This window comes from Vigna umbellata, chromosome 5 (assembly GCF_029865625.1).
Source record: "Vigna umbellata cultivar VRB3 chromosome 5, Vumbellata_1.0, whole genome shotgun sequence".
Classification (NCBI taxonomy): Eukaryota; Viridiplantae; Streptophyta; class Magnoliopsida; order Fabales; family Fabaceae; genus Vigna; species Vigna umbellata.
In genome coordinates, this window is record NC_142169.1 from 23,707,318 (window position 1) to 23,729,814 (window position 22,497).

Consider the following 22,497-nt stretch of genomic DNA (forward strand, 5'->3'; position numbering starts at 1 on the left):
GCACCTAGTCTTTAATCGCACATACAAAATTGCATTAGTTATCTCCACTCTTATTTTATAGTTGTATTCTTTTAACGCTAATATATCAACACCAAATTCTTTTAAAAAAGGAAAATGACACTTGAACAATCATTTTTGACAACATTTAGACACGCGCACACGTGTCTAAATTTGAGTGGTCCATTTTCATTTAATTTTTCCAACTGGACCACTCAAATTTAGACACGTGTGCGCGTGTCTAAATGTTGTCAAAAATGGTTGTTCAAGTATCATTTTCCTTTAAAAAAATGCATAACCTACTATTATACGCATTTGAAAATTCCTGAGTTTAATGGCTATATATGCCTACCGGCATGATTTTTTATACTATTATTTCCCTGAGAATAAGATTCTTCAAAAAATATTTTTGAAACGTATTATCGTTTATAAATTAACCCTATCACACATGTTGTTCTTGTTTTATTAATTTTTTATGGATATCTTTATCTAGTTTTTTTTTTCATAATAAGTATTTTTTATTTATGGATATAATATAATTTTATCATAAGTTTAATACGTTCCTCTATTTTTTTAATAATTTTTTATGTAATGACAGTGTAACATAAGTCTATTTAGAGTTGTTTCGGTGAGATTTGTCCGAGAGTCGGTTGTCCTTCCTTGTTTTGCTCTCTTTTGATCTTCAATCCTCTCCAAAAACGTAATTCACCCCGATGGTTGACCTGCAAAAGACACTCCGACGCTCAAGTCAGATATGTTTCATAAAGAGGTCTATATTTTATTATTACAGAGCCAGCTCTTTACCTGAGCATTAACCCTATATTCACAGGACGTACAACAATTAAGCTCATTAATTCATATTTGGATATGACAATAATTCCAACAATACCTGCTAACTATCCATTAATATCATATTCTTCTGTAATATGTCCTGTCAATCACTCATAAGTAGTGTATATTCGCATTTAATATGACCATTAAACGTATTAATTGATCATTAATGATATTGACCTTTCCTGATTAATGTTTGTCTCAAAGTCGGTCGGTTGCTTGTTTTGAGTTCGGATTCTCCTTATCCGAACGATCACCGGATATAGTACAAGAGTTAAATTACCACCCCATACTTTAATTTTATTATTATACTTTTAAAACCATCACAGCAATTTTGATCTCAAACTTCAATTAAATGTGATAGACTAGAGGCACAATATTCAGTAGAATAAAATTACTCTTTTCTAAAATCGAATTAAGTTCTATTTAAGATTCAATCTTCTAGAATTTTGGAATACTAGTGATTGTCTTTCTGTCTTCATCTTTACATTTTAATTTTTTCAAAACTTGATTGTTCACATCAGTAATTAATTTATTTTTAATCACTTTTTTTATCTATAAAGTTTTAAAATCTTTTGTAAAAACTCCGAACTCCATTTTGTTCGTATATCAACATAGTTAAATATTAGTCGAATGCTGTATGGTTTAGTATATATGTTGGTTAAACAATATTATTTTAATTAGTAAGATAAATATTACTTAGTATCCCAGACGTGGCTGCAATAAAAAAAAAAATCCTGTTCTTATCTTATAGGAGTCCAAGTCTGATTCTTTAGGATTAAGAAAAATATTTAATTTAGTTGATAATTATAAATATTGAGCGATATTATTATTTTCTTTAACCTGAACAAAAAAAATTTGATACCCATTGATCCCGATAAATAGATTGTCTTTATGATGTGTGAATCGCTAGTCATTATACTGATACATCATCAAGTAACTACTAATTTGAGGCTTATAAATAAATAATAAAAAAAAGGAGTAAGAGAATTTTGTTTATTATAACATTATCCTGGTGATTAGATTAATACACTTTTTGAATGTGATTTCCAGGAAAAAAAACAAACGACGATAGAAAGACTTTTTTTTAATATTTTTTGAATACATATTTCTGACAATGACTCCAAACACGATGAGTTTTTCTTTATAAGAAATTGCTTTCATATACATTATTACATAAATAAATCTTAATTATTAAATTTTATTGTTATGCTTAAATGGGACTAGGTCGTGCGACACTCCTGTCTTGGACGAACGTGTGTTTCGTCTGTATTTATGGTGACCGATCGGTTTGAGGGAGCGACTTGCAGAATACACTCTGACACTCCACATCGACTAGAAATAAACTCAAATTATAATACATAAGTGGATGCAAACCTCACCTTATAAGCCGATTTTTTGAGGTTGAGTTAGACTTAAAACCACTTTGTAATATAGTATCAAAGTCAGGTTAGACTCTATCCTAGCAATATTTTTTTGTTTCTTGGACATTTTTATTTCACTCGTTGTCGGACCACTATCGAACCACCTATTTCTACTATCACGCTCGAGATGTTTATATCTCGGCGTGAAAGGGGTGTGTTGGAAGTCCCACATCGACTAGAGATAAGCCAAATATATAAGTGGATGCAAATCTCACCTTACAAGCTGGTTTTGTGAGGTTGAGTTAGGTTTAAAGTTCACTTTCTAATATTAAATAATTCGATTATGGAAAAGCAAGTCTTTACCTTGACTTTAACCCTCTAATTATAGAATTTACAGGAATCTGACAAATTAACTCTGCTCAATGCTTGTCTTGACCGAACGGCCCATTCGACTTAGCACCCATAGCACCCAATCATGCCTGATTGGTCGGGTCTAACCCATAGTAACATTTATATAAATAAAAATGTTATAATTATATATATGACTTTTTAAGTAAGTTAAACTTTTCCGTAAAAAAAGAGTAATTTTATTGTTTGAATCTCAATACAAATTTTTATAGGCAAACTATATTTTATTATTGAAATTTGGAAGATGTTTTTTTAATTGAGATAGACGCTAGGCTCTTAATTAACATTTTTGTTTCATTAATTTTACCTTTTTAATTAATTTTACTAATGCAATTATGATTATTGTCATATTTAACTAAAGTGAAAGAAATATATTTATCTGTTTGAATAAATAATACTCTATAGATTAAAAGAGAGCTTAACAAAAATATCCTTCTAAATAACTTGATTTATCAACTTCTACATGTATATGGCATTAAAATCCCAGCTATAGATCAATTACTCTCACTGCAGTTAACAATTTTCCATCTCACACTAGTAACTCAGATGACCAAATAGATTATCACATGAAAAGTAATATGATATGAACATTTATATGATTGTTTTTGTGTTTTGATTAAATTATACATTACCTTACTGCACTATTTTACTGTTTTGTCTTGCCATCATATTTATTATGAGAACATTTTGCAAGCACATATATAAACCACACTAATAACATCTTATCAAATGTATATTTGTTATTCTTCAATGATGCATGTTTTATTTAGATGATATTTTTGAGATTTTAGTTTTGCTTTTGTTTCGTAAAACACATCTTTGTGAATTCTTTCTAATTAATTAATTACATGCTTAATTATGTTACGAATGTATACATTTGGTATATTTGTGGTATATACAAATATTTTAAATTAGTAACATATACAAATCTTACCTTGTTCCCTGTCATTTGACATCTCCAGTGTTACTTGTCGTCCATAATGGTCATCTTTTCCCTAACATGCAATTTCAAAAGCATCTACAAGTGGAAAAATTACATTCACGACATGCTCCTCACTGATTGCAGACATGATTCTATTGGTTATACATATCAGTGACTAGATGTTGTACCTTAATGTTTTGTTTTCCCATTGCTGACTTAGACGTGGTACCTCCCAAGAATGACTGAAAAACAATCTATCAAACGTTTAGCTCGTTAATAATTTTCCTACCACAAGAAGCATGGCCCCTAGAATCTTCTATCTTTTTCATTTTCAATATTAAACCCCAGCCAAGAATCTTATTGTAACAGTTCAACGCTTAAATATGGAAAAAGGAAAAAAAGAATTCTAGAATAGACCAAAACATGAAAAGCATTGACAATGTTTAATCTCCAAAATTTCTAGCTAAATATATATACTTCACTGGAGAGCTTTCTTCTGTTCACATCATTTATTTTGACAAACGTTTAGCAGAGATATCATGTGTTGAGTTGTGAGAACTTGAACTTTGTAAACTTGTTCTGATTTTCCATTCAATCACTTCATGCAGGTTTTATGACATTTAACTGATAAAGTGCATATTTATATATGGTGCCAAATATGGACTCAAGTAGCGCAAGGTAGTTAAGTGGTAATCATTATGGTTTGAATTTTCCTTTCAACGTCCGTTGTGTGCACCTAATGATTACTACAAATCCTATTTTTTAGGCCTTTTGGCTAGCTTATGTTTGCAAGTAATGTAACAGTGAAAACTTTATCTCCAAGCAAATTATAAATTTTTCAAAGACCTACACTTTCTTATATATATATGCCACCAAGATTCCATGCATTATTTGCTAAAACCAATAGGGAAAAATATACAAGTCATCAAATATGTCTTCTTTAACTCATTCCCTTCTCAGCACAACCATTTTCTCTGTGCTCACAATCTTTCTTCATCCATCAAATGCTCAACTGAGTTCAACCTTCTACTCCACCACATGCCCTAACGTGTCTTCCATTGTTCGCAGTGTTATTCAGCAGGCTCTGCAATCTGATACTCGTATTGCTGCCAGCCTAACTCGTCTTCATTTTCATGATTGCTTTGTTAATGTACACATTTCAAGAAGCATAATTCTCGTTTTGATTTTGGTATCGTCATGCACTGTCAGATATCAGATAAGTATTACTTTTGAGTTTCAGGGATGTGATGGGTCTCTTTTGTTAGACCAAGGTGGGAACATAACGCTGAGCGAGAAAAATGCAGCGCCTAACAATAATTCCGCTCGTGGCTTCAACGTAGTCGACAACATAAAGACATCTCTTGAAAATTCATGCCCTGGTGTTGTATCTTGTGCTGATATTCTTGCCCTTGCTGCTGAAGCTTCTGTGTCTTTGGTAATCTACTTGTTATTATAGTTCTTATAATCCTCCTTACCTTATCAAATTTCTTGTAAGAAATGCACGCGTTTATCACAAACAACAGCAAAGAATTTTCCCACAACATGAAAACCAAAATATTTGCAGGGAGGAGGACCTTCATGGACCGTACTACTGGGCAGAAGGGACGGTTTGATTGCAAACCAATCTGGTGCTAACACTTCCATTCCTGCTCCAACTGAAAGCTTGGCCAATGTCACAGCAAAATTTTCTGCCGTTGGCTTAAACATAACTGATCTCGTTGCATTATCTGGTAATCGTATTCTGAATTCCAACACTTACTGCATTTAATAACAACTTGTATCATAAAAGAAGCACTCACTTTTAACAATGATTTGTTTGAACTGTTAGAAACAAAGAAAGTGAACCTAAATTAATCACAACTTAAAATTTTAAGGTTTCAATTACAATTAATTACAACATATGTTCATTAACTAGTGTTTGATTTCAAAGGTGCACACACTTTTGGTCGTGCACAGTGCAGGTTTTTCAACCAGAGGCTGTTCAACTTCAGTGGCACGGGTAGCCCTGATCCCACGCTGAACTCAAGCTATTTAGCAACCCTGCAGCAAAACTGTCCACAAAATGGAAGCGGGAACACTCTGAACAACCTTGACCCTTCTTCCCCAGACACCTTCGACAACAACTACTTCCAAAATCTTCTCAACAATCAGGGTCTTCTTCAAACAGACCAAGAACTTTTTTCCACTAGTGGCTCCGCCACAATATCCATCGTCAACAACTTCGCCAACAACCAAACCGCCTTCTTCCAAGCCTTTGCTCAGTCCATGATTAACATGGGTAATATTAGCCCCTTAACAGGAAGCCAGGGAGAAATCAGATTAGATTGTAAGAAAGTCAATGGAAGCTAAAAAAAAAGAATCCCATGAGGCAAAACTTGTTCTTCACACATTACTTACCATCAACACACACACACACATATATATATATACACACACACACAAACTTAAAACTATATATAAATATAGGTTCGTGTTTGTTGTTGTGATCATGTCAGGGTATGGTAGAACTTCGAAATCAGTATCTGCATGTTGGACTATTGGTTTGTTTTCTTACGTACAGTGATGTTATAATACGTTTTTCTAATAAATTTGCGTTAGTAGTAACATGTAAGACTCTAGTTCTAGTTGATACTTGATTCAGCTGTTACTTTAATTTCTTTCCTTTTTCTCACGGTCACAAGTCAACTTTACAAATTAAGTAGCTCGATGGTACCTATTTCGAAACTACAGCTAGTAGTATCTATTTTGTTGTTGAAAGCAGAGAAATGTGGAATGGCCTAAATAGTTCTTCCGATGATGTTGGAATAAAGATAAAATGTCGAAAAGCTAGTAACCACTGACAGAGTGTAGAAGAAAAAAAAATAAAACGATAATAACGGTATACTATATACTTACTAACATAAATCACAAAGAATATAATGCATTACGTCCAACTCTGAAAAAAAGATAGATGATGAAAATAATAAATATGAGTATCTCCCGTCTTCATAACGTGTCCTTATAGTTTCTCCTTTAGGGTTAGTTCCTTTTTCTTAAAATATTCTTATTTTAATCTTTGACAAGTTTTATTTAAAGACATTTATAATGTACAGGTAATTGGGTGAGATAAAGTGTCATTGAGTGAGATAAAGTTATTCGGACTTGAAAATTTGAACTGGAATACATTATAACCAATAATCATTAATATATTCTTCAATTTTATATTCTGATATATCCACTTATCTATACAATATTTCACAAATAAAATTAAAATAATTATTTTTTCCAAAATAAAAACCCCTTAATTATTTAAAATGATAATAAAAAATTAAAAATAAAAGATAAAAATTAAATATAATAAAAAAACTATGAAAATAATAATTATCATATGCCTTTTATTTTAATATAAAACTCACCTTACCGTCTTATTTTATGGATAAGATTTGTTGATGTTACAATGTAAAGGAGATAATATTTAGATCTATAGAAGAAAAAGGATTTGTTAATTATATGATATACTTAATGCAGGAATAAAAAATAATAATTTTATTCAGTTATCCTTATTTATTTCCTTATTCAATTGCACTAAATTAACTTGTAAAATGAGAATTTTGATAATATTTCTATAATTTGGTCATATAAATAAAAACTTTATCATTTCTACTTTTTTTTTTCCAATTCTTTTCTTTGTTTCCTAATATTATTTGATCTAAAAATAAAATAATATAATATAACGTACTTTCGTTCAAAACTTAATATAATGAAATACGTTAAGAAAATATAAATGCGCACTATAAAGATGTACTTTTCTACTTTTTTGTGCTTGTTTTATTCCTATAGCATAACATTTTTTTAAAAAAGAAAAATCTAACTGGACTTATGGGTGTGACCTTGAATGAAAATTGAAAGTATTCTTACAGGGAATAATACTTGGAGCTCATATATATTGGAAGAATTTCAAGGAACTTTAAAAACTAACAAAACTACTAAAAGAAGTAAATGGATTATTAGCTCAAAAATTATCTAACTTCACTAACTTAGGGTTTAGTTCGTGTTTTTATTTTTGGAAGTTCATAGATTTTTTCCCTCAAACTTCATTGTAGTGTAAGTATATAACAACTCAAATCAATTGAAAATATTTTTTCTAGAATTAGTTATATATTTTGAAGTTTTGTGGTTTTTGATCACTATTTTTTTTTTCAAATTCTAATCCATGTTTACGGTAGTACTAGATTTGAAGGAGCATTCTCCTTTAACTTATTTTAAACAAGGAGAAAATGATAAGTGGAATAATTAAAAGAATATTTTTTGTAGGTTTAGTCATAAATAATTTAATTTATGAATACATTCTATTTTTACGAAAATTTCTAGAATATGACTAGTAGAATATTAACTAACAGTTATTTGTAAAATGTTACATAGAAGATAGCATTTTTTTTATTACAAATACGATATCCTATTAATATACATGACAATTGGAACTTTGAACAATTTCTTTTCTGGATTTAATTGTGAGTTTTGATATTTTGTAGTTTTCTTTTTTTTAAGGTAAAACTTAAAATGAATAAATTTAGTTTGTAAAGGAAGAGTTATGGCTAAAATATAACTTTTGTATGAAAGAAAATAGGTAAGATTAAGAATAAATTGGAATCATGTTGAGATAATCTTTATGCAATTAATATTTTATATATACTTTTAAGGTTTTTGTTGTTGCCTGATTTGAAAGTTGCAATTATTAGGGAAGTTTTAATTTAATTTTAATAACTATTAGACACTTAAATAAGGTTATTATTTTACACAAAAATTATTTGATATTAGGATTAAGTAAAAATTGAAATCAAATTAATTTTTTTTTGGAAATTAATGATAAATTTTCTAACGACATGTGTTAGTTTCGGACACACAACAGTAATGAAATTAGAAGAGGTAAGTTTAAATTTAACAATAATCACTTTAAAGAATGAGATTTTTATTTTCAATGATATTAGAATATATTAGAAACTCACCTATGTATAAATAAATTTTATAAAAACTCTAGAATCTCTTCAGAAAGTATTGATTAGCTAAATTATTATGTTGTTGTGTGTGACTTTAATCCAACCTCTATAAGTGACGACCTTTATTTGTGTTATATTGACGTCTTTTTGTTGTTTGTGAAAGTTTATCACCAAGACGAAACAATTTTGATAGTTTATTTTGATACTTTAATTCAAGACTTCAATTCAAGACTTCACTATATTGGGTTTTTGGTTTTTTTTTTAATATAGTGTTTAACTTTCTTCTTTCTATTAATGTGAGACTTAAACTCACATTGAAATTATTCTCAACAATGATTTGATGTGTACATTAAAACTATTTGATCATTTTTCTATTAATTTTAATTATTTTAGTAATATGGAAGTGTAATATTAAGATAAGATCATCAGAGAGATCACACTATCTAGAAACTCATATTTTGAAGTTTAACGTACAATATTTAATAAAATATTAATTGTTTATTTAGTTAAGCGTTTAAAGATTGTACTTGCTAAAAACAACATTGAACAAAATGTGTATTGAATGAAATAAATATTTATATAATGCTCTATGAAAATATCATTTTCCAATACATATATTGTATACACAGATTCTCCACACTAGTAAGATTTTGTCCGCTTTGGGCCAAGCCCTCACAGATTTGCTTTTGGTACCACTCCAAAAGGTCTCTTATCAATGGAGGTATCTTATCTGTATATAAACTCATGTTCATCTCTTATTTTATCTGATGTGGGACTTTGTTTGTACCCAACAAGTTAAACATGCAAACGCTATCAAATAAGATGAGAACATATGATATCACAAGAGTGTTTAACGTATACAAAAAAAAAGCATCAAATGTTATATAACTCCTAACAATGTGTTTAATCGCCATATCATTTGGTAAAAAGGATAAATCATCTTAACACAAGTTTCGTTAAACATAATTAAGCAATGTATTGAATTAATTTACTTTTTGTGTTTCACATTTTGGTTTGAAGCCAAAACCAAATGTATTTTAAAAAAATGTCCAAATTTTATATTGGACAATGCATGGTTCGACACAAATTTTGAACTTTCCCCCTTACTTTTATGCACTTATTTATGCCACTTACATCTAAGTTCAACGTAAATATGAAGTTTTTACGTCAGAGTTTTTGTCTGATGTAAATTTACATCACATGCATCCACATTAGAGTATTACCTGACATAAAAAGCTAAAAAAAAATCCAACATAAGCGTATTATATATATGATAATGTGAAGACATATCGATCATAAAATTTTACCACTTATTCTTCATGTCGTTAAGATATACTAAATAAGAAATCCTTATGTAAATGATGTATTAACTTTCTTGAATTGTTTGTTTAAAACTATAGGATTGAATACCTAAAAGGTTGTGGTGAATGTTGTATGCTTAAACACTAGTGCAAAAACAGCGTATAACGTCACGCGTTCAACGTCGAATCACTCAATAACTAACTTTAAAAATGATCGGTGGCATTTTTGTAAATAAATGCAATTATTAAATGTCGTTTAGAATTATAATTCGACGTAAAAGGATATAAAACGTCAAATGCATCAGACGTCAAAAGGTTAATGAATTCAATAAAAAATTGAGCGGGAGATTGAAAATTCATTCACTTTATCTTAGAGCGCGAGACCCTCTTCTCTGCTCAAACTTTTCTCGAACGAAGTTTGACGACCATCACATGTAATCTTTCTTTCATTTGATACAAATGCATATTAATTTACTACTATAGGTATGATTTTCATTTGTTTTGACCGATTATTTTCGTGTTCTTGTCCTTCATAGGTACATTCTGCTTTCTCTCTCACTTGTAACAACACTTTATTCCGATGCACCAAGGTTAGTTTTTGTTTTGAAGAACTTATTTGTTGAACTTGTTTGTTGTTATATTTTGTTGAACTTGTTTGTTGTTATATTTTGTTGAACTTGTTTGTTGGTGTTGTTTGGTTGAACTTGTTTGATTGAACTTGTTTATTGTTTGTCATTGTTGTTTGTTGTTGATACTATATTACACGTTCATAGTTCATGCTTTACAAAATTCCAAAAACTGAAATTTGTTGTTTTTCCTGCTTTTCAGGTCTTGTAAAGGATCACAATTAATTAAAAAAATAAAAATATTGATTAACGTCGTTTACTGATACAATTTAACGTCTTTCGATATGACGTCATTCTCGAATTCGACATGAAATGCCCAAAATATTCGACGTTGTACACTTTTTTTGTACTAGTGAAAGTTAATATTAATTCTAAAAATAATGAAAAAGAGGGAGTTGGATGGTGATCCTAGATCAAACATCGATGTGATGTGAGACAATGTCTCATGGGCACTATAGGCTTAGGTGAACTTAGATTGAACATCAAGTTGATGTGAGATATCATTGTTAGGACACAATAGGCTCGAGTGTGTGGCTATAAAGGAATGGATATGTCATTTTTATTATGATTGAATTTGATGTTGGTCCTAGGTATCAATCAAGTTAATAACTATTTGAAGGCTCATGCATTAAAAGGATGATAAAAGCTTATGATTGATTTATGATTACTAAGTGTGAAATTTGGTTTAAATAGTAATGTACTAAAGGGTTTTTCATCGGCTATAAGTCTTAAAAGTGCATGATGTATTGAGTTGTGAGAGCCTCATAGGTAGAGGAACACATGTAGTTGGCTTAATGACCCCAACAAACGTGGAGCATCGCCATGATTTGTTAAGGTCCAACCTACATACTAGGACATGACTAGTTCTTTGGTAACTTATTAATAAATATATCAAATCGTACAAGTACTAAGATGGAAATTTCAAGTATCATTTCTTAAGAGAATTGTATGTTTAGTTTGTGTGAATTCTTATTAGTTTGGACTACAAACTCACATATATTGATATACAAAATTTGAAGAGGTGTTATAATTCTAAATTTATATGATTCAAAGCTACCAAATTAAATTTATAGTTGTACTATATGAAATATACCGATCGGAGTTAATGGTCATTCATGGGCAATTATCAAGTATTAATAGGTCAGATTACCTTACGATTTACAAATATACGATATTAATTATTAATTATTGGGTTTGATTCCCTAAAAATATACTGATAACTAATCAATGGACTTGACTGCCACAAACTCTATAAATAATACAACTGATGTCAGGTACAATCATCTTTTTCTATCCTAATAAAATGTAGACCTCTTTATGAAACATATCTGACTTGAGCGTCGGAGAGTCTTCTGCAGGTCAACTATCTCTCGGAGTGGATTGCGTTCTCGGAAAAGATTGGACGATTGAAAGGGAACAAAACAAAGAAGAACGACCTACCTTTGGATTAATTCCACGAAACAATAGTATTTGATCAAGATACATATGTATTGAGATTAGATTTCATGAACTCAACTCAATGCAATTATTCTAAGTTGATGCACAAATATTAATCCTTTAGTTTTATTTACACAAGATTTGCATGAATGTTAAGTGTTTAGAATGATCACATATCTAAGTTGTGGAATCTTGAAATCAAGTTCGAAAAACATTTTTCATTGTTTAGAAACAACAAAAATCATAAATAATCAACCATGCAACACGAAGCAAGAAAAATACAAGTCATATAACGTGTTTCTATTGCCAAGGAAAATCACATAAAAATGGGATTCATTACATTCACCCAGAATGAAAAAGGGAGTTAGTTACTCCTCCATATTTTGAACACAAAAAGTGACAAAGTGAACAAAAAATTGAAGTGAGAAGTCATCTTGGATTTCCTTCTGTAGCAGCGACTCTATAAAATGGTCTCTAGTTTTGTCTCTAAAAAAACTACTCTCCACGTTTAGATTTCATCAACTAAAAAAACGACTTTCATACCAAATAAGTATAATCACTCACCAAACGAGAAAGTCTTTCAAATAATGTTAAATTTCTATCGTGTGTTTCTCACCTTACGAGCATAAATATCTTTTTCATAAAATGTGAAAATTCTAAAATAATTTTCTTTCTTTGATGTCAAACTTTTACTTTTTTTAAAAAAAATTATAAAAATGATAATTACTTTTATTTTAAAAAAATTTGTTAAATCATAAATTTAGTATAAAATAAAAAAGTTTCATAAAATAAAAACCCGATTTAAGGCTTAATACCCCTCATGGTCCTTATTTTCGTCAAGTGTATTCGATTTGGTCCTAGTTTTTTTTTCTATTCAATGTTGTCCAAAAGAATGTAATTTTTGTTCAATTTAGTTCTTTTTGCAGACGACGTTTAAATCGTTAACGGCCAACTGTCCAGTCGTGCAATAGTGACACATCACCCTTGACACATCACCATCATCTCCTACCTCCAGAAACCCTAATTTCCCCCTAACCCTAACCGCTGCCGCCACGCTCCCGGTCAGCCACCATCTTCGCACCTCCATCATCAAACATTTCGAAACCCTAACCAGATGGTCGCGCCGCCACCACCGATGTTCATCTTCTCCATCCAGCAACCACCCAGAAACACCACCATGACCATCTTCCCCTTCCTCCACCGTGAATCGCCATCAACATCTTCTTGCGACAACCATGACGGCCGCAACGAGACAGCGAGCCATGCGCGAGCTCATCTTCTCCGTCAAGTCTTCAACTTGCAAAGGGAAATACAAAGAACGAAAAAGCCAATTGGAGCAGAATCGTTGCCGCAAAAGCACCATTCTCCATCAATCTTCATCTTCTCCAGCCATCGCGAAGCTGCTCTTCAAACCTGCAAGTGACCAAATCGCAGACAACCAACCACGAGCCAGATTCACATCGTGACGCTCCTGCATTTCGAAACTCATTCAATTTTCCTTTCACGGCGGCGTAGGCGTAAGGAAGTCTTTCCCCTTACATTCAGAAATCTTAATTTTTTGGGTGGGGAAGGGACTGCCATGTGGTAGTCTCTCATTGGTTGCGTCATGTTTCAGTCAAGGAAGATTAGAACTGATATGCACAGCTGGACAATTAATCGTTAACGATTTAAACGTCATCTACAAAAAGGACTAAATTAAACAAAAATTATATTCTTTAGGACAACATTAAACAGAAAAAAAAATTAAAACCAAATCGAACACATAATGAAAATCAAGACATCAGGGATATTGAGCCAAGATTTAATTAGCGTGATAAAACAATTTATTATTATATTTTTAATAGTCAATAGTCACTGAGATGATTTATGTTATATAAGTACTTAAAATAATTAATTATTTCATGTTGAAATTTAGAAATACAGTTTCCTTAAAGGTTAGAGAGATTTTATTTTTGTTACAATGGTCCGAGTTTAATATAGTTGAGACATAATGAGATATGGTGGTGGTCTTTAAAAAAAATCTATCTTTTTTAATGAGATAATAATGGTAATTAGGCTAAGAGAGACGGATAATTGTTTCATTGTGATTCATCGCAAGAACGGCTCTGATAGCGCTTTGGTGCAGCGAGCGGCGTAGGAATATCACAGACAACCCACTCGTCCTCTACCTCATCACACCGTTCATCACCACCACAAACACAACAACATACGTACCATACCAGGTGAAGGTGAGGTTGTTCTTCTTCTACCTTCTTCTTCCTCACTAACCATTTTCTCTTTCCTCTAAACCCCATTTTTCTCTCTCACTAGATCCAACCGCAAGCACCGCACCGCACCGAACCGACGACAACACAATGATCCAACCCTAATTCTACCGTCTCTTACCTCCAAGGTCTTCTATCTTCTTTTCAATTCTTCTTCTTCTCTCTTCTTCCATTTTCCCTCTTTTCTTCCTTCAATCTGTTTTTTTTTCCTTTTCTATTACATGTATCAAAAAAATCATCCGTCTCTTTTTCGTAAACTTGTAGTTGCTTAACCCTAATCTGCAACACTTAAACGCAGCTTCCTTTCATTTCGAGTTTAATTCGAGTAATTCACCATGGGTTCGCCTGACAATCATGGTCAACCCTCTGTATTGGATCTGGGGTCCTTCGTGTTTCCGATGAAGCTAGGGTTTGCACCCAATTTCGTCTCAAGATTGGGGATTTTCTCTTCTGATTGTTAATTTCGACACCCTACTTCCCCTCTTACCTGGGTTTCTTGGATTTGTGTTGGACTCGAGGTTTTTGGTGGAAAAGTTTTCGCTTTCCTTTTCTTTGTTGTTTCCCTTTCCCTGCAATTGAAATTTGCAATAAAGGAAGCATCTTTCCAGCTTGGAGATTGAAACTGCGATGGAGGAAGAGTCCTCCGATGCAATGAACCTTGATTTGAATCTGGGTCCGGGCCCAGAGCCTGAAACTGGCCCAATAAGCAATGAAGCTGTGAACTTGGATGAGTGGATAGGAGAGCCTCTTCAGAGAATCAGCGAAGCTGTGAGGTTTAGGGCACGGCAACGGTGGCGATGGCGGCATGTTCCGCTACCGCATCCTGAACTTCATGTCCACATCCCACCTGAAGCTGCGCGGCATTTTCATATACCTCCTGAGGCTCACAATATCTCCATGGAATTGAACCAGTTTCTGGTCAATTCTGGAAATGGAACTGCCTTACAGGCTGGAGAAGGCAGTGTGGCGGCCGAAGAGAGAGTGGAGGAGGTGCCGAAGGCGTGTGAGAATGTGAATGGTGTTGCAGAGGACGAGGCCTTGCAGAAGAAGGATGATGTTGAAAAGGGTAGTGGCACTGATGGGGACTTTTTTGATTGTAACATCTGTTTGGACCTCTCTAGGGATCCTGTTGTGACTTGTTGTGGCCATTTGTTTTGTTGGCCTTGCCTGTATAGGTGGTTGCATCTGCATTCAGATGCGAGAGAGTGTCCAGTTTGCAAGGGAGAGGTCACTCTCAAAGGTGTTACCCCAATATATGGCCGAGGGAACACTGTCCGAGGTCACGAGGAGGATTCTGCTCTTAAGATCCCTCCCAGGCCCCAAGCAAGGAGGGTTGAGAGTCTGAGACAAACCATTCAGAGAAATGCATTTACAGTCCCTGTGGAAGAGATGATTCGGCGTATCGGGAGTAGAATTGATCATAGTCGTGATTTTGTTCAGCCACATGAAGGGGAGGGTGCCCGTGAAACTGCAGAGAGAACTACTTCCTTGCTAAGTAGGTTCTTGACTGCTCGAGGGATTCGGAGAGAGCAGAATTTAGGACCACTCCCTGAGGATGTGATGGCTTTTGCTCAGAATAATGCTACTAATAATACTGCTGAGGCAGGGGATAACCGAAATAGGGTGCAACAATCTCATATGCTTCGAAGAACACAATCACATAGAGCAACGCTTTCTACTATTTCAGCATTCACTTCTGCTGAAAGGTTACTGGAGGCTTATTTCCGTAGCAGTGCAATTGTTAGGAACCAAGAACAACCTTCACCTCCAGTTGATGACAGGGATTCTTTTTCAAGCATTGGCGCTGTTATAAATTCAGAGAGTCAAGTGGACACTGCTGTGGAGATTGATTCCATGGTATCCTTGTCAACATCCTCTTCTAGGAGGAGGAATGATGCTTCAAGATTGTCTGATGTGGATAGTGGAGATTCTCGTGCTCCGAGACGCAGACGTTTGAACTGATAAAAAAACTCTTTATAGATCTTCAACTTATTACTATTCTATCATGTACCTCATATGATAATAATTTTCCAACACCTATGTAAGTGCTTCTTGCTTTCGCGTTGCCTTATATTTATTTCACCGTTTACAATTTTGGTAGATTCACGATGATTTCAGATTATTGTCATTCGCGGTTTAAGAATTTCTTTTAAGCATTGAGCCGATTCTAGAGTCTCCTGCATCCAGGAACTAAATTTTCCTATAGAATAAGGTACCAAGCTACTCCATTCGGAAGAGTTTACATGGAGTTTATTTTACTCATGAAGAGGGCTATATATGATTTGTTAAAAAGTTTTTTTTCTCAAAAATCTTATTTCAACAAGATTCATAATGAAGTTCATCAAAACAAAGTCCTTTGTTTTTTATTTTGTTCAAGTAGGAGTTCAACATGCAATGAACTTATCAAATAAGTAGTTTAGCCAACCTATTATTTAGCCAAAATGCATTGCTTTATCTGAATTATCCCTTGATGGGATGGTCACCACTTGTATCAAAGAAGCAGTTTATCTGCCGATGTACGCACGAGCTTTTGTTTACTTTTACTGCGGTTGAATTTATTCGGACCCTTCTTACCCATAAAAGAAAAAAAGTTGTGATTCAGCGTTCATAAAATATCTCTTCACTAGATCATATTTAAGCCTGATTTTAGGACCAGAACATCATGGTACTGTCTTTGCTGATATTGTTTTGATTGGACTGATCAATAACTATGTTTACTATCTATCTTCAGATTCAGTCACCGTTGTTTTAGGGCAAAACCAGTTATAATACTGTCTTTGCTGATATTGTTTTTATTGGACTGATCTATAACTATGTTTACTATCTATCTTCAGATAGGCTTCACCTAATCTAATAAAAATTGGTCTGGGTTGAATTAGATTGTAAATTTTGATTTCTTTTAAAATTTGTAATGTCAAAACATACTTTTTTTGTTAGATTTTTTATGATAAGTTTTTGAAAAATAGACTGTATTATTTAAAATCAAATAATTCAATATTTTAAAAATACATATTTTGAATGAACAAAATTGAACAATAAATATATTTATAGATTGGATTTCACAACTCAATTTTCCTGCTCAATTTATAGATTGGATTTCACTATTTGGATATAATTGTTTAAAAATAGTAATTAAAGAAATAACCATGTTCTGGAATGAAATGTTTACCTAATTCACTGTAGTTCATAAAGCATGCTTCATCGTAGATGTCTAAATTTGAGGTTGTAAGAATGCATGTCTCCTTGTACCAGATGTTGATGAAGATATTTTATTTTCAGACATAGTTGGTCAATACCAATTGGTATAGTTGATGATGCAGGTTGTGGTTCCTCAAGTTTTTGTGAAATAATATTATTGTTGTAATATATATAGTAAGCAATTACGTAGGTATTTGTTTAGTGGTCCAAGTCCAAGAATACCTATTGTGCTGAAGCATCTTGTGCTGCGTCAATCTCAGTTTGCATAGTCTTCTCCGTTACCTTTTGTGGCAAAGTTTATGCACATGGTTTCATAGAAGAATGACACGGTGGAAATGTGGTAAATATTCAATCGTTAAATTTATCTATTTTTAAATTCATGGTTGATTTTTTTTTTTAATTTTCTTTTTTGTTTAGTTGGTGATGAAAGGAATAGAAGTACTAGAGAGAGAGTGTGAGTGATTGGTTGGTGATGATTGTGATCTTGATTTAGTGTTGTGTGTTGAATGGAGTGGGGTAGTGCAGAAGATGGAGGAAGAAAGAGAAGGAAACATGTGAGGAAGAAGAAGGATTTTAAAGTGAATGTACATTTAATAATAGAAATTTAGTTTTGCCATTGCAGGATATTAACTATACTGTGACGTGATCTATTAAGTTTTAACACCAATCTTCTTTTAGTAATTATATCAATCCACTAAATTTTTATAGACGATTACTTAAATTATTTTTCTTGAAATATTTAGTTGTTCTTACATATGGGTAAGATAATCTTTATACTATTAAGATGAATTTTTCTATATACATTTAAACAGGGGGTGAATGTGTTTGTAAAAGCATTCTAATATGTTAGTTTTTACAAAAATAATAATAAATGTAGAATAAATTAATAATGAATTCTTTAAAAATGTAATTTTTCTATACTATTTTGATAGGTGTCAGAACCAGAAAAATCAAAAGTCAGGAACCAGTAAAATCCAAGCACGTGTCGTTAGTGGAATTCACATGTCAAGAGGGGAGCTTGACACTCAGATGACGAACGCCAGGTGTCAAGCAAAGGAGAACCGGAAATCAGTTAGTGGAAAACAGGTGTCGACTGAAGAGGGGACGTTCGTTCTCGACTGTGGAGCAAAACTTTGATTTTCAGAAAAACACTCCACTCTCCTCTGTATGCACTCTCTTTCCAAAATCTGATATTCCATCTTCCTCCTTCTTCTCTCTAGAAACCCTATCTTCTCTCTAAGAAAACTTACCCTTCCTCTTCTCCGATCATCATTTAGGCACCGTAGGAGCATTTCCGGCGTCCCAAGCTTCTACTTAAACCGAACAGTTCTAGATTCTGAAACTGGTAAGTTTCTCGTCTTTAGTTGTTCGTCCGTATGAACATGCAAGCCTAGCTCTGGTTGCATGAAGTCACCTTATCTGAACCAATCTTGGTTTTCTGTAAATTGTTTTAGTTTGAAGAGTTTGGTTGAGCGTTGAGGATAGAAGAAATCTTATTTCTGCGAACTGAGTTTTAGTCTGAAGGACGTACGTTCACACTAGAGGTAAGGGAAGCTTATTTAATTTAATTGACATTTGTATGTTGTCTTACTGTATGAACGTCCGTTGTTTGAAGGAATTAATATGATGCATGCTGCTTGATATGTATGATGATGGTTGATATGTATGAATGTGAATATGAGTAATCATTTTGGAGTATGAATTATTAATGTGGAATTCTATAAAGTATGTAAATTGATATTTGATATGAATTTATAAGGTATGAACTGATATGTTGAAAACTTGAGTTGAAAATAGATGAAATTCTGAATATGAAATTCTCATTATGATAATATACGTTCGTTACTGAACGGTCATTGACCGTTCGGTTTTCCCTTGTAACATAGTTGAAATGTCGATTCTTTCATTTGGATAGAACCCTAGTTGAGGACGAGCGTCCTCGTGTTATAATACTATGCTTGAGCGTTTGGCCAAGCACTGTTGTATCTGGTATTCTTTGATAAACTCCATTCTTTTATATATATATATGTAATAGTATATTCTTCCGTTCGTAAACACTACTTCGAAAGTCCCTTAGTATAATTATCAAGTCTACTGTTATAAGTTAAATGGTGCTCGGTCTTATACCAAGCGCTTGTACTGAGAAGTGCTCGGTCTTACACCTAGCGCTCGCTCTAAGTGGTGCTCGGTCTTATACTGAGCGCTCGCACTCACTCCTTGTAAAATTAGTCTTTATGAAAGAGCGTACGTCCAACTTGAGTAGAATTTTCCCCTTACCATGTTCGGTCATTGACTGGCAGTGGATTTCAGTATGAGAACTATTCTAAATATGGTTCGTTAACGTCTTGATGTGTCTACCTTGATGTATTTGGCCTAGAGCCTCCACACTCGGTTTATTCCTTGAAGTATTGGTTCGAACTCACGAGAGTCAGTTCATTCAACTGATTCACATGATAAATAACGTTCGTCACTTGGAACCTGATATTACCCAAATCTGATCGTAACTCTGTCGTTCGTACTCTGATCTAGAACGAGCATCTTTTGGTCCCGTCCACAGTATCCGTCCTCGTTCTTATTGGGGACAGAACGTTCCTTATTTATGGTCTTCAAAGTGATGATAAAAATGAATGTAAAATGATGAATGATAAATGATGAAGAGTATATGAAATGGAAAGAAAGTTGTGACTTTTGAACGAGCGTTCCGGGGAGGAACGACTCATGTATTGAATATATGAAATTTGTAAAGTATGACTGTGGGCATGCTAATGCTGGCCGTTCATCCTGATGTTCCGTGAGTACTCGTCCTCACGTAGAGGAGGGTAGGTCATGTGTGGGAACGGCAGGAGATCCTAGTCCTTAGGGGTACTTTGGATAAGGCTAATCTCGGGTGGCAGCTGTTGAGTGTATCCCAGTTACTACATCACACGGGTGCAAGAACGCCTGTAGCTACACAGATTCATACAGTCCGGACGGTCCGTCTAGTGATAGTTTTCGTATCATTATATATATGTTGAACTATACTTGTGTTGTTGGAATGTTTAAATTATATGTTGATGTGTGAATTAAATTACATAAGCTTACCCTGCGTATTCCTTGTGTTGTCTTGTTTTGTACGTTCTTCCTGTCGTTGCAATGATCATCCGTGTGGATGTGAGCAGAAGGAGACGAGCGGCTGGAAGATGCGCTGGAAGAAGAGAATTTGGTAGAAGTTGAGGTGAAGACTGAACAGTGAGACGTTCGGCTAGTAGTGTAGGTGTTTGATAGAGTGGTCGTTCGACCACCTTATGCTTTTATTTTGGTTATGTTCGGTCGTTCGGTATTTTCTTGTGTAAACCGTTCGGTCAGTTTCCGCTTATGCTCGGCTTTAATTTGTAACTCTACTGTAAGGACGTGCGTCCTTGCGCGTTCATTCTTTTAGTTGAAAAACTGTACTGAATTATTATGAAACGTGATTATTCTAATTATATAGCTTCTGGCTGTATTTTTGGGATGTTACAATAGGTTTCTCTTATATTAATTGTTAAAAAGAAGATATATATTTTTTGCGATATTGGTTTTTGAAGAATGAATGGGAAGGATAGAAAAGTTTTGATTGATTATGGAGAATGAATCATCTTCTTTTTATCTCCTTTCAATACTTGTGCTTTATTCTTTTCATTAATTGTATGATTTGTTTGTATTCTCATTTAGATTAAAGAGGTAAGTTGATTTAGTGATATCAAAATCCTTTTTAAGGTTTTTAAGACTTTATATGCTGATGGCAAAAGAAATATGTAATTGTAAATATTTGTAACTAAAATCTATTACGGATATTAAATGGATATTTTTAATAGATACTCGTGGAACAAATAAGTATATGTATTATGATATCTGACTTGCAGATGATCACTATCCACTATAATTATTTTTTTATGTTTTTTTGGAAAAAATTATTAGTGAATGTTATTTTAGTATTTAAAAAAAATAAGTGATTAATATAAAACGATTAGTAAAAAATATAATTATTGAAAAATTGTTTAAAATTTGATTTCGTAGATTTATATTTTTTATTTAAGCCTATAAAATTGAATTTATTTTCAGAAAAATTCATTCTTTTATATTTATATTTTGGTACAACTCATTCAAATTTGCATTGCATTACCATTTTAGTAAGTAACCTAATTTAAAGGATACTTTGAAAACAATTTTTTAATTTAATTTTATATTTTAAATATTTGATTTTAAGTAATTTTATTCAAAGTTACATATATAAGTATTCATGAGTATCCATGAGTATTCATGGAGTATCCATGGAGTATCCAGAGGTATTTTTTTATGGATACACCCAACAGGTAATGGGATAGATAATAAAGAATTTGTTTTTCGCAAGTCGGATATAAGTAGTGTACTATCCTATACCTGACCTAACCTGTTGTCATTTCTATTTACGTATAGATTAATGCTTTAAGTTTACATATTCAAATTTGTCTCAATGTCTTGATATGTTGTTCTAAGAGACTTCAACCAAATTAATAACATGTTGTTCAACTGAGTTTGAAGGATAATCATATCATCAATATAAACTTCAAGTTTCTTATCAATTTGTTGATGGTTTTATCTATTAAACTCTACCAATGTTCTAACCTTTGACGAGTATCTTTGATGTAACACCCTAATATTTTAAAGGGTATTACTAATAGTAGAGACTAAATTAATTTGATATCTCATATAAACAATCAAACTTTATTTCAATTACTCCAAAGTACAGTACCAAACTTACAAACTTTAAACAATATAGTCTTCACCATTGAAATTTCAACTTATAAGTTTTACACAACATAATCTTCCCAATACAAATTTATTCTTTTTACAAAAATCCCTGAAAGTTTTTCCCCGCATCTCTCTCATCTCTAAGCTTTTTCAACCGCATCTGCAACATTATCTAATCACATATAACATGAGTTATATGATCATAGTACAAACAAATAAGGGTAAGCCAACCATATCATAAAATCATTAAACTTGTAATAAAAATATTATAATCATGTATTTCTGCAATTGATAAAATATCATTATTCCGATGTCATTAATTCATCATTATCAAAATCATCTTTTCCATTTCCATAAATCTTACAAGTGTACCATGCTTACTCATGAAGCCTTATGGTCAGACCGCTCTCTGCCTGCTTCCTTA

The 22,497-nt window shown here is 32.7% G+C and overlaps 2 protein-coding genes across 6 annotated transcripts; both read left to right on the forward strand.

Moving 5' to 3' along the window:
• The first annotated feature begins 4,436 nt into the window (after positions 1-4,436).
• On the forward strand, positions 4,437-6,133 carry LOC124830471 (peroxidase A2-like). Its single transcript, XM_047304198.2, has 4 exons — positions 4,437-4,672; positions 4,763-4,957; positions 5,087-5,252; positions 5,453-6,133. The coding sequence occupies exons 1-4, from the start codon at positions 4,454-4,456 to the stop codon at positions 5,869-5,871; spliced, it is 999 nt and encodes a 332-aa protein (XP_047160154.1). The 5' UTR covers positions 4,437-4,453; the 3' UTR covers positions 5,872-6,133.
• A 7,796-nt stretch (positions 6,134-13,929) lies between these two features.
• On the forward strand, positions 13,930-16,218 carry LOC124830469 (uncharacterized). 5 transcript variants are annotated; one of them, XM_047304193.2, is made up of 3 exons: positions 13,930-14,090; positions 14,173-14,254; positions 14,391-16,218. In XM_047304193.2, the coding sequence occupies exon 3, from the start codon at positions 14,754-14,756 to the stop codon at positions 16,086-16,088; it is 1,335 nt and encodes a 444-aa protein (XP_047160149.1). In that variant the 5' UTR covers positions 13,930-14,090; positions 14,173-14,254; positions 14,391-14,753; the 3' UTR covers positions 16,089-16,218. The 5 variants fall into 5 exon arrangements, with proteins under 5 accessions (XP_047160149.1, XP_047160148.1, XP_087947583.1 ...); XM_047304192.2 differs by having other exon boundaries at positions 14,425-16,218; XM_088091458.1 differs by having other exon boundaries at positions 13,932-14,095; positions 14,425-16,218.
• Positions 16,219-22,497: the final 6,279 nt, after the last annotated feature.

Coding starts and splice junctions, on each gene's coding strand:
- LOC124830471 (XM_047304198.2), top strand. CDS start 4,454: ATGTCTTCTTTAACTCATTCCCTTCTCAGCACAACCATTTTCTCTGTG. Junction 4,673..4,762: donor TTCATGATTGCTTTGTTAAT/GTACACATTTCA, acceptor TTTGAGTTTCAG/GGATGTGATGGGTCTCTTTT. Junction 5,253..5,452: donor TGATCTCGTTGCATTATCTG/GTAATCGTATTC, acceptor TTGATTTCAAAG/GTGCACACACTTTTGGTCGT.
- LOC124830469 (XM_047304193.2), top strand. CDS start 14,754: ATGGAGGAAGAGTCCTCCGATGCAATGAACCTTGATTTGAATCTGGGT.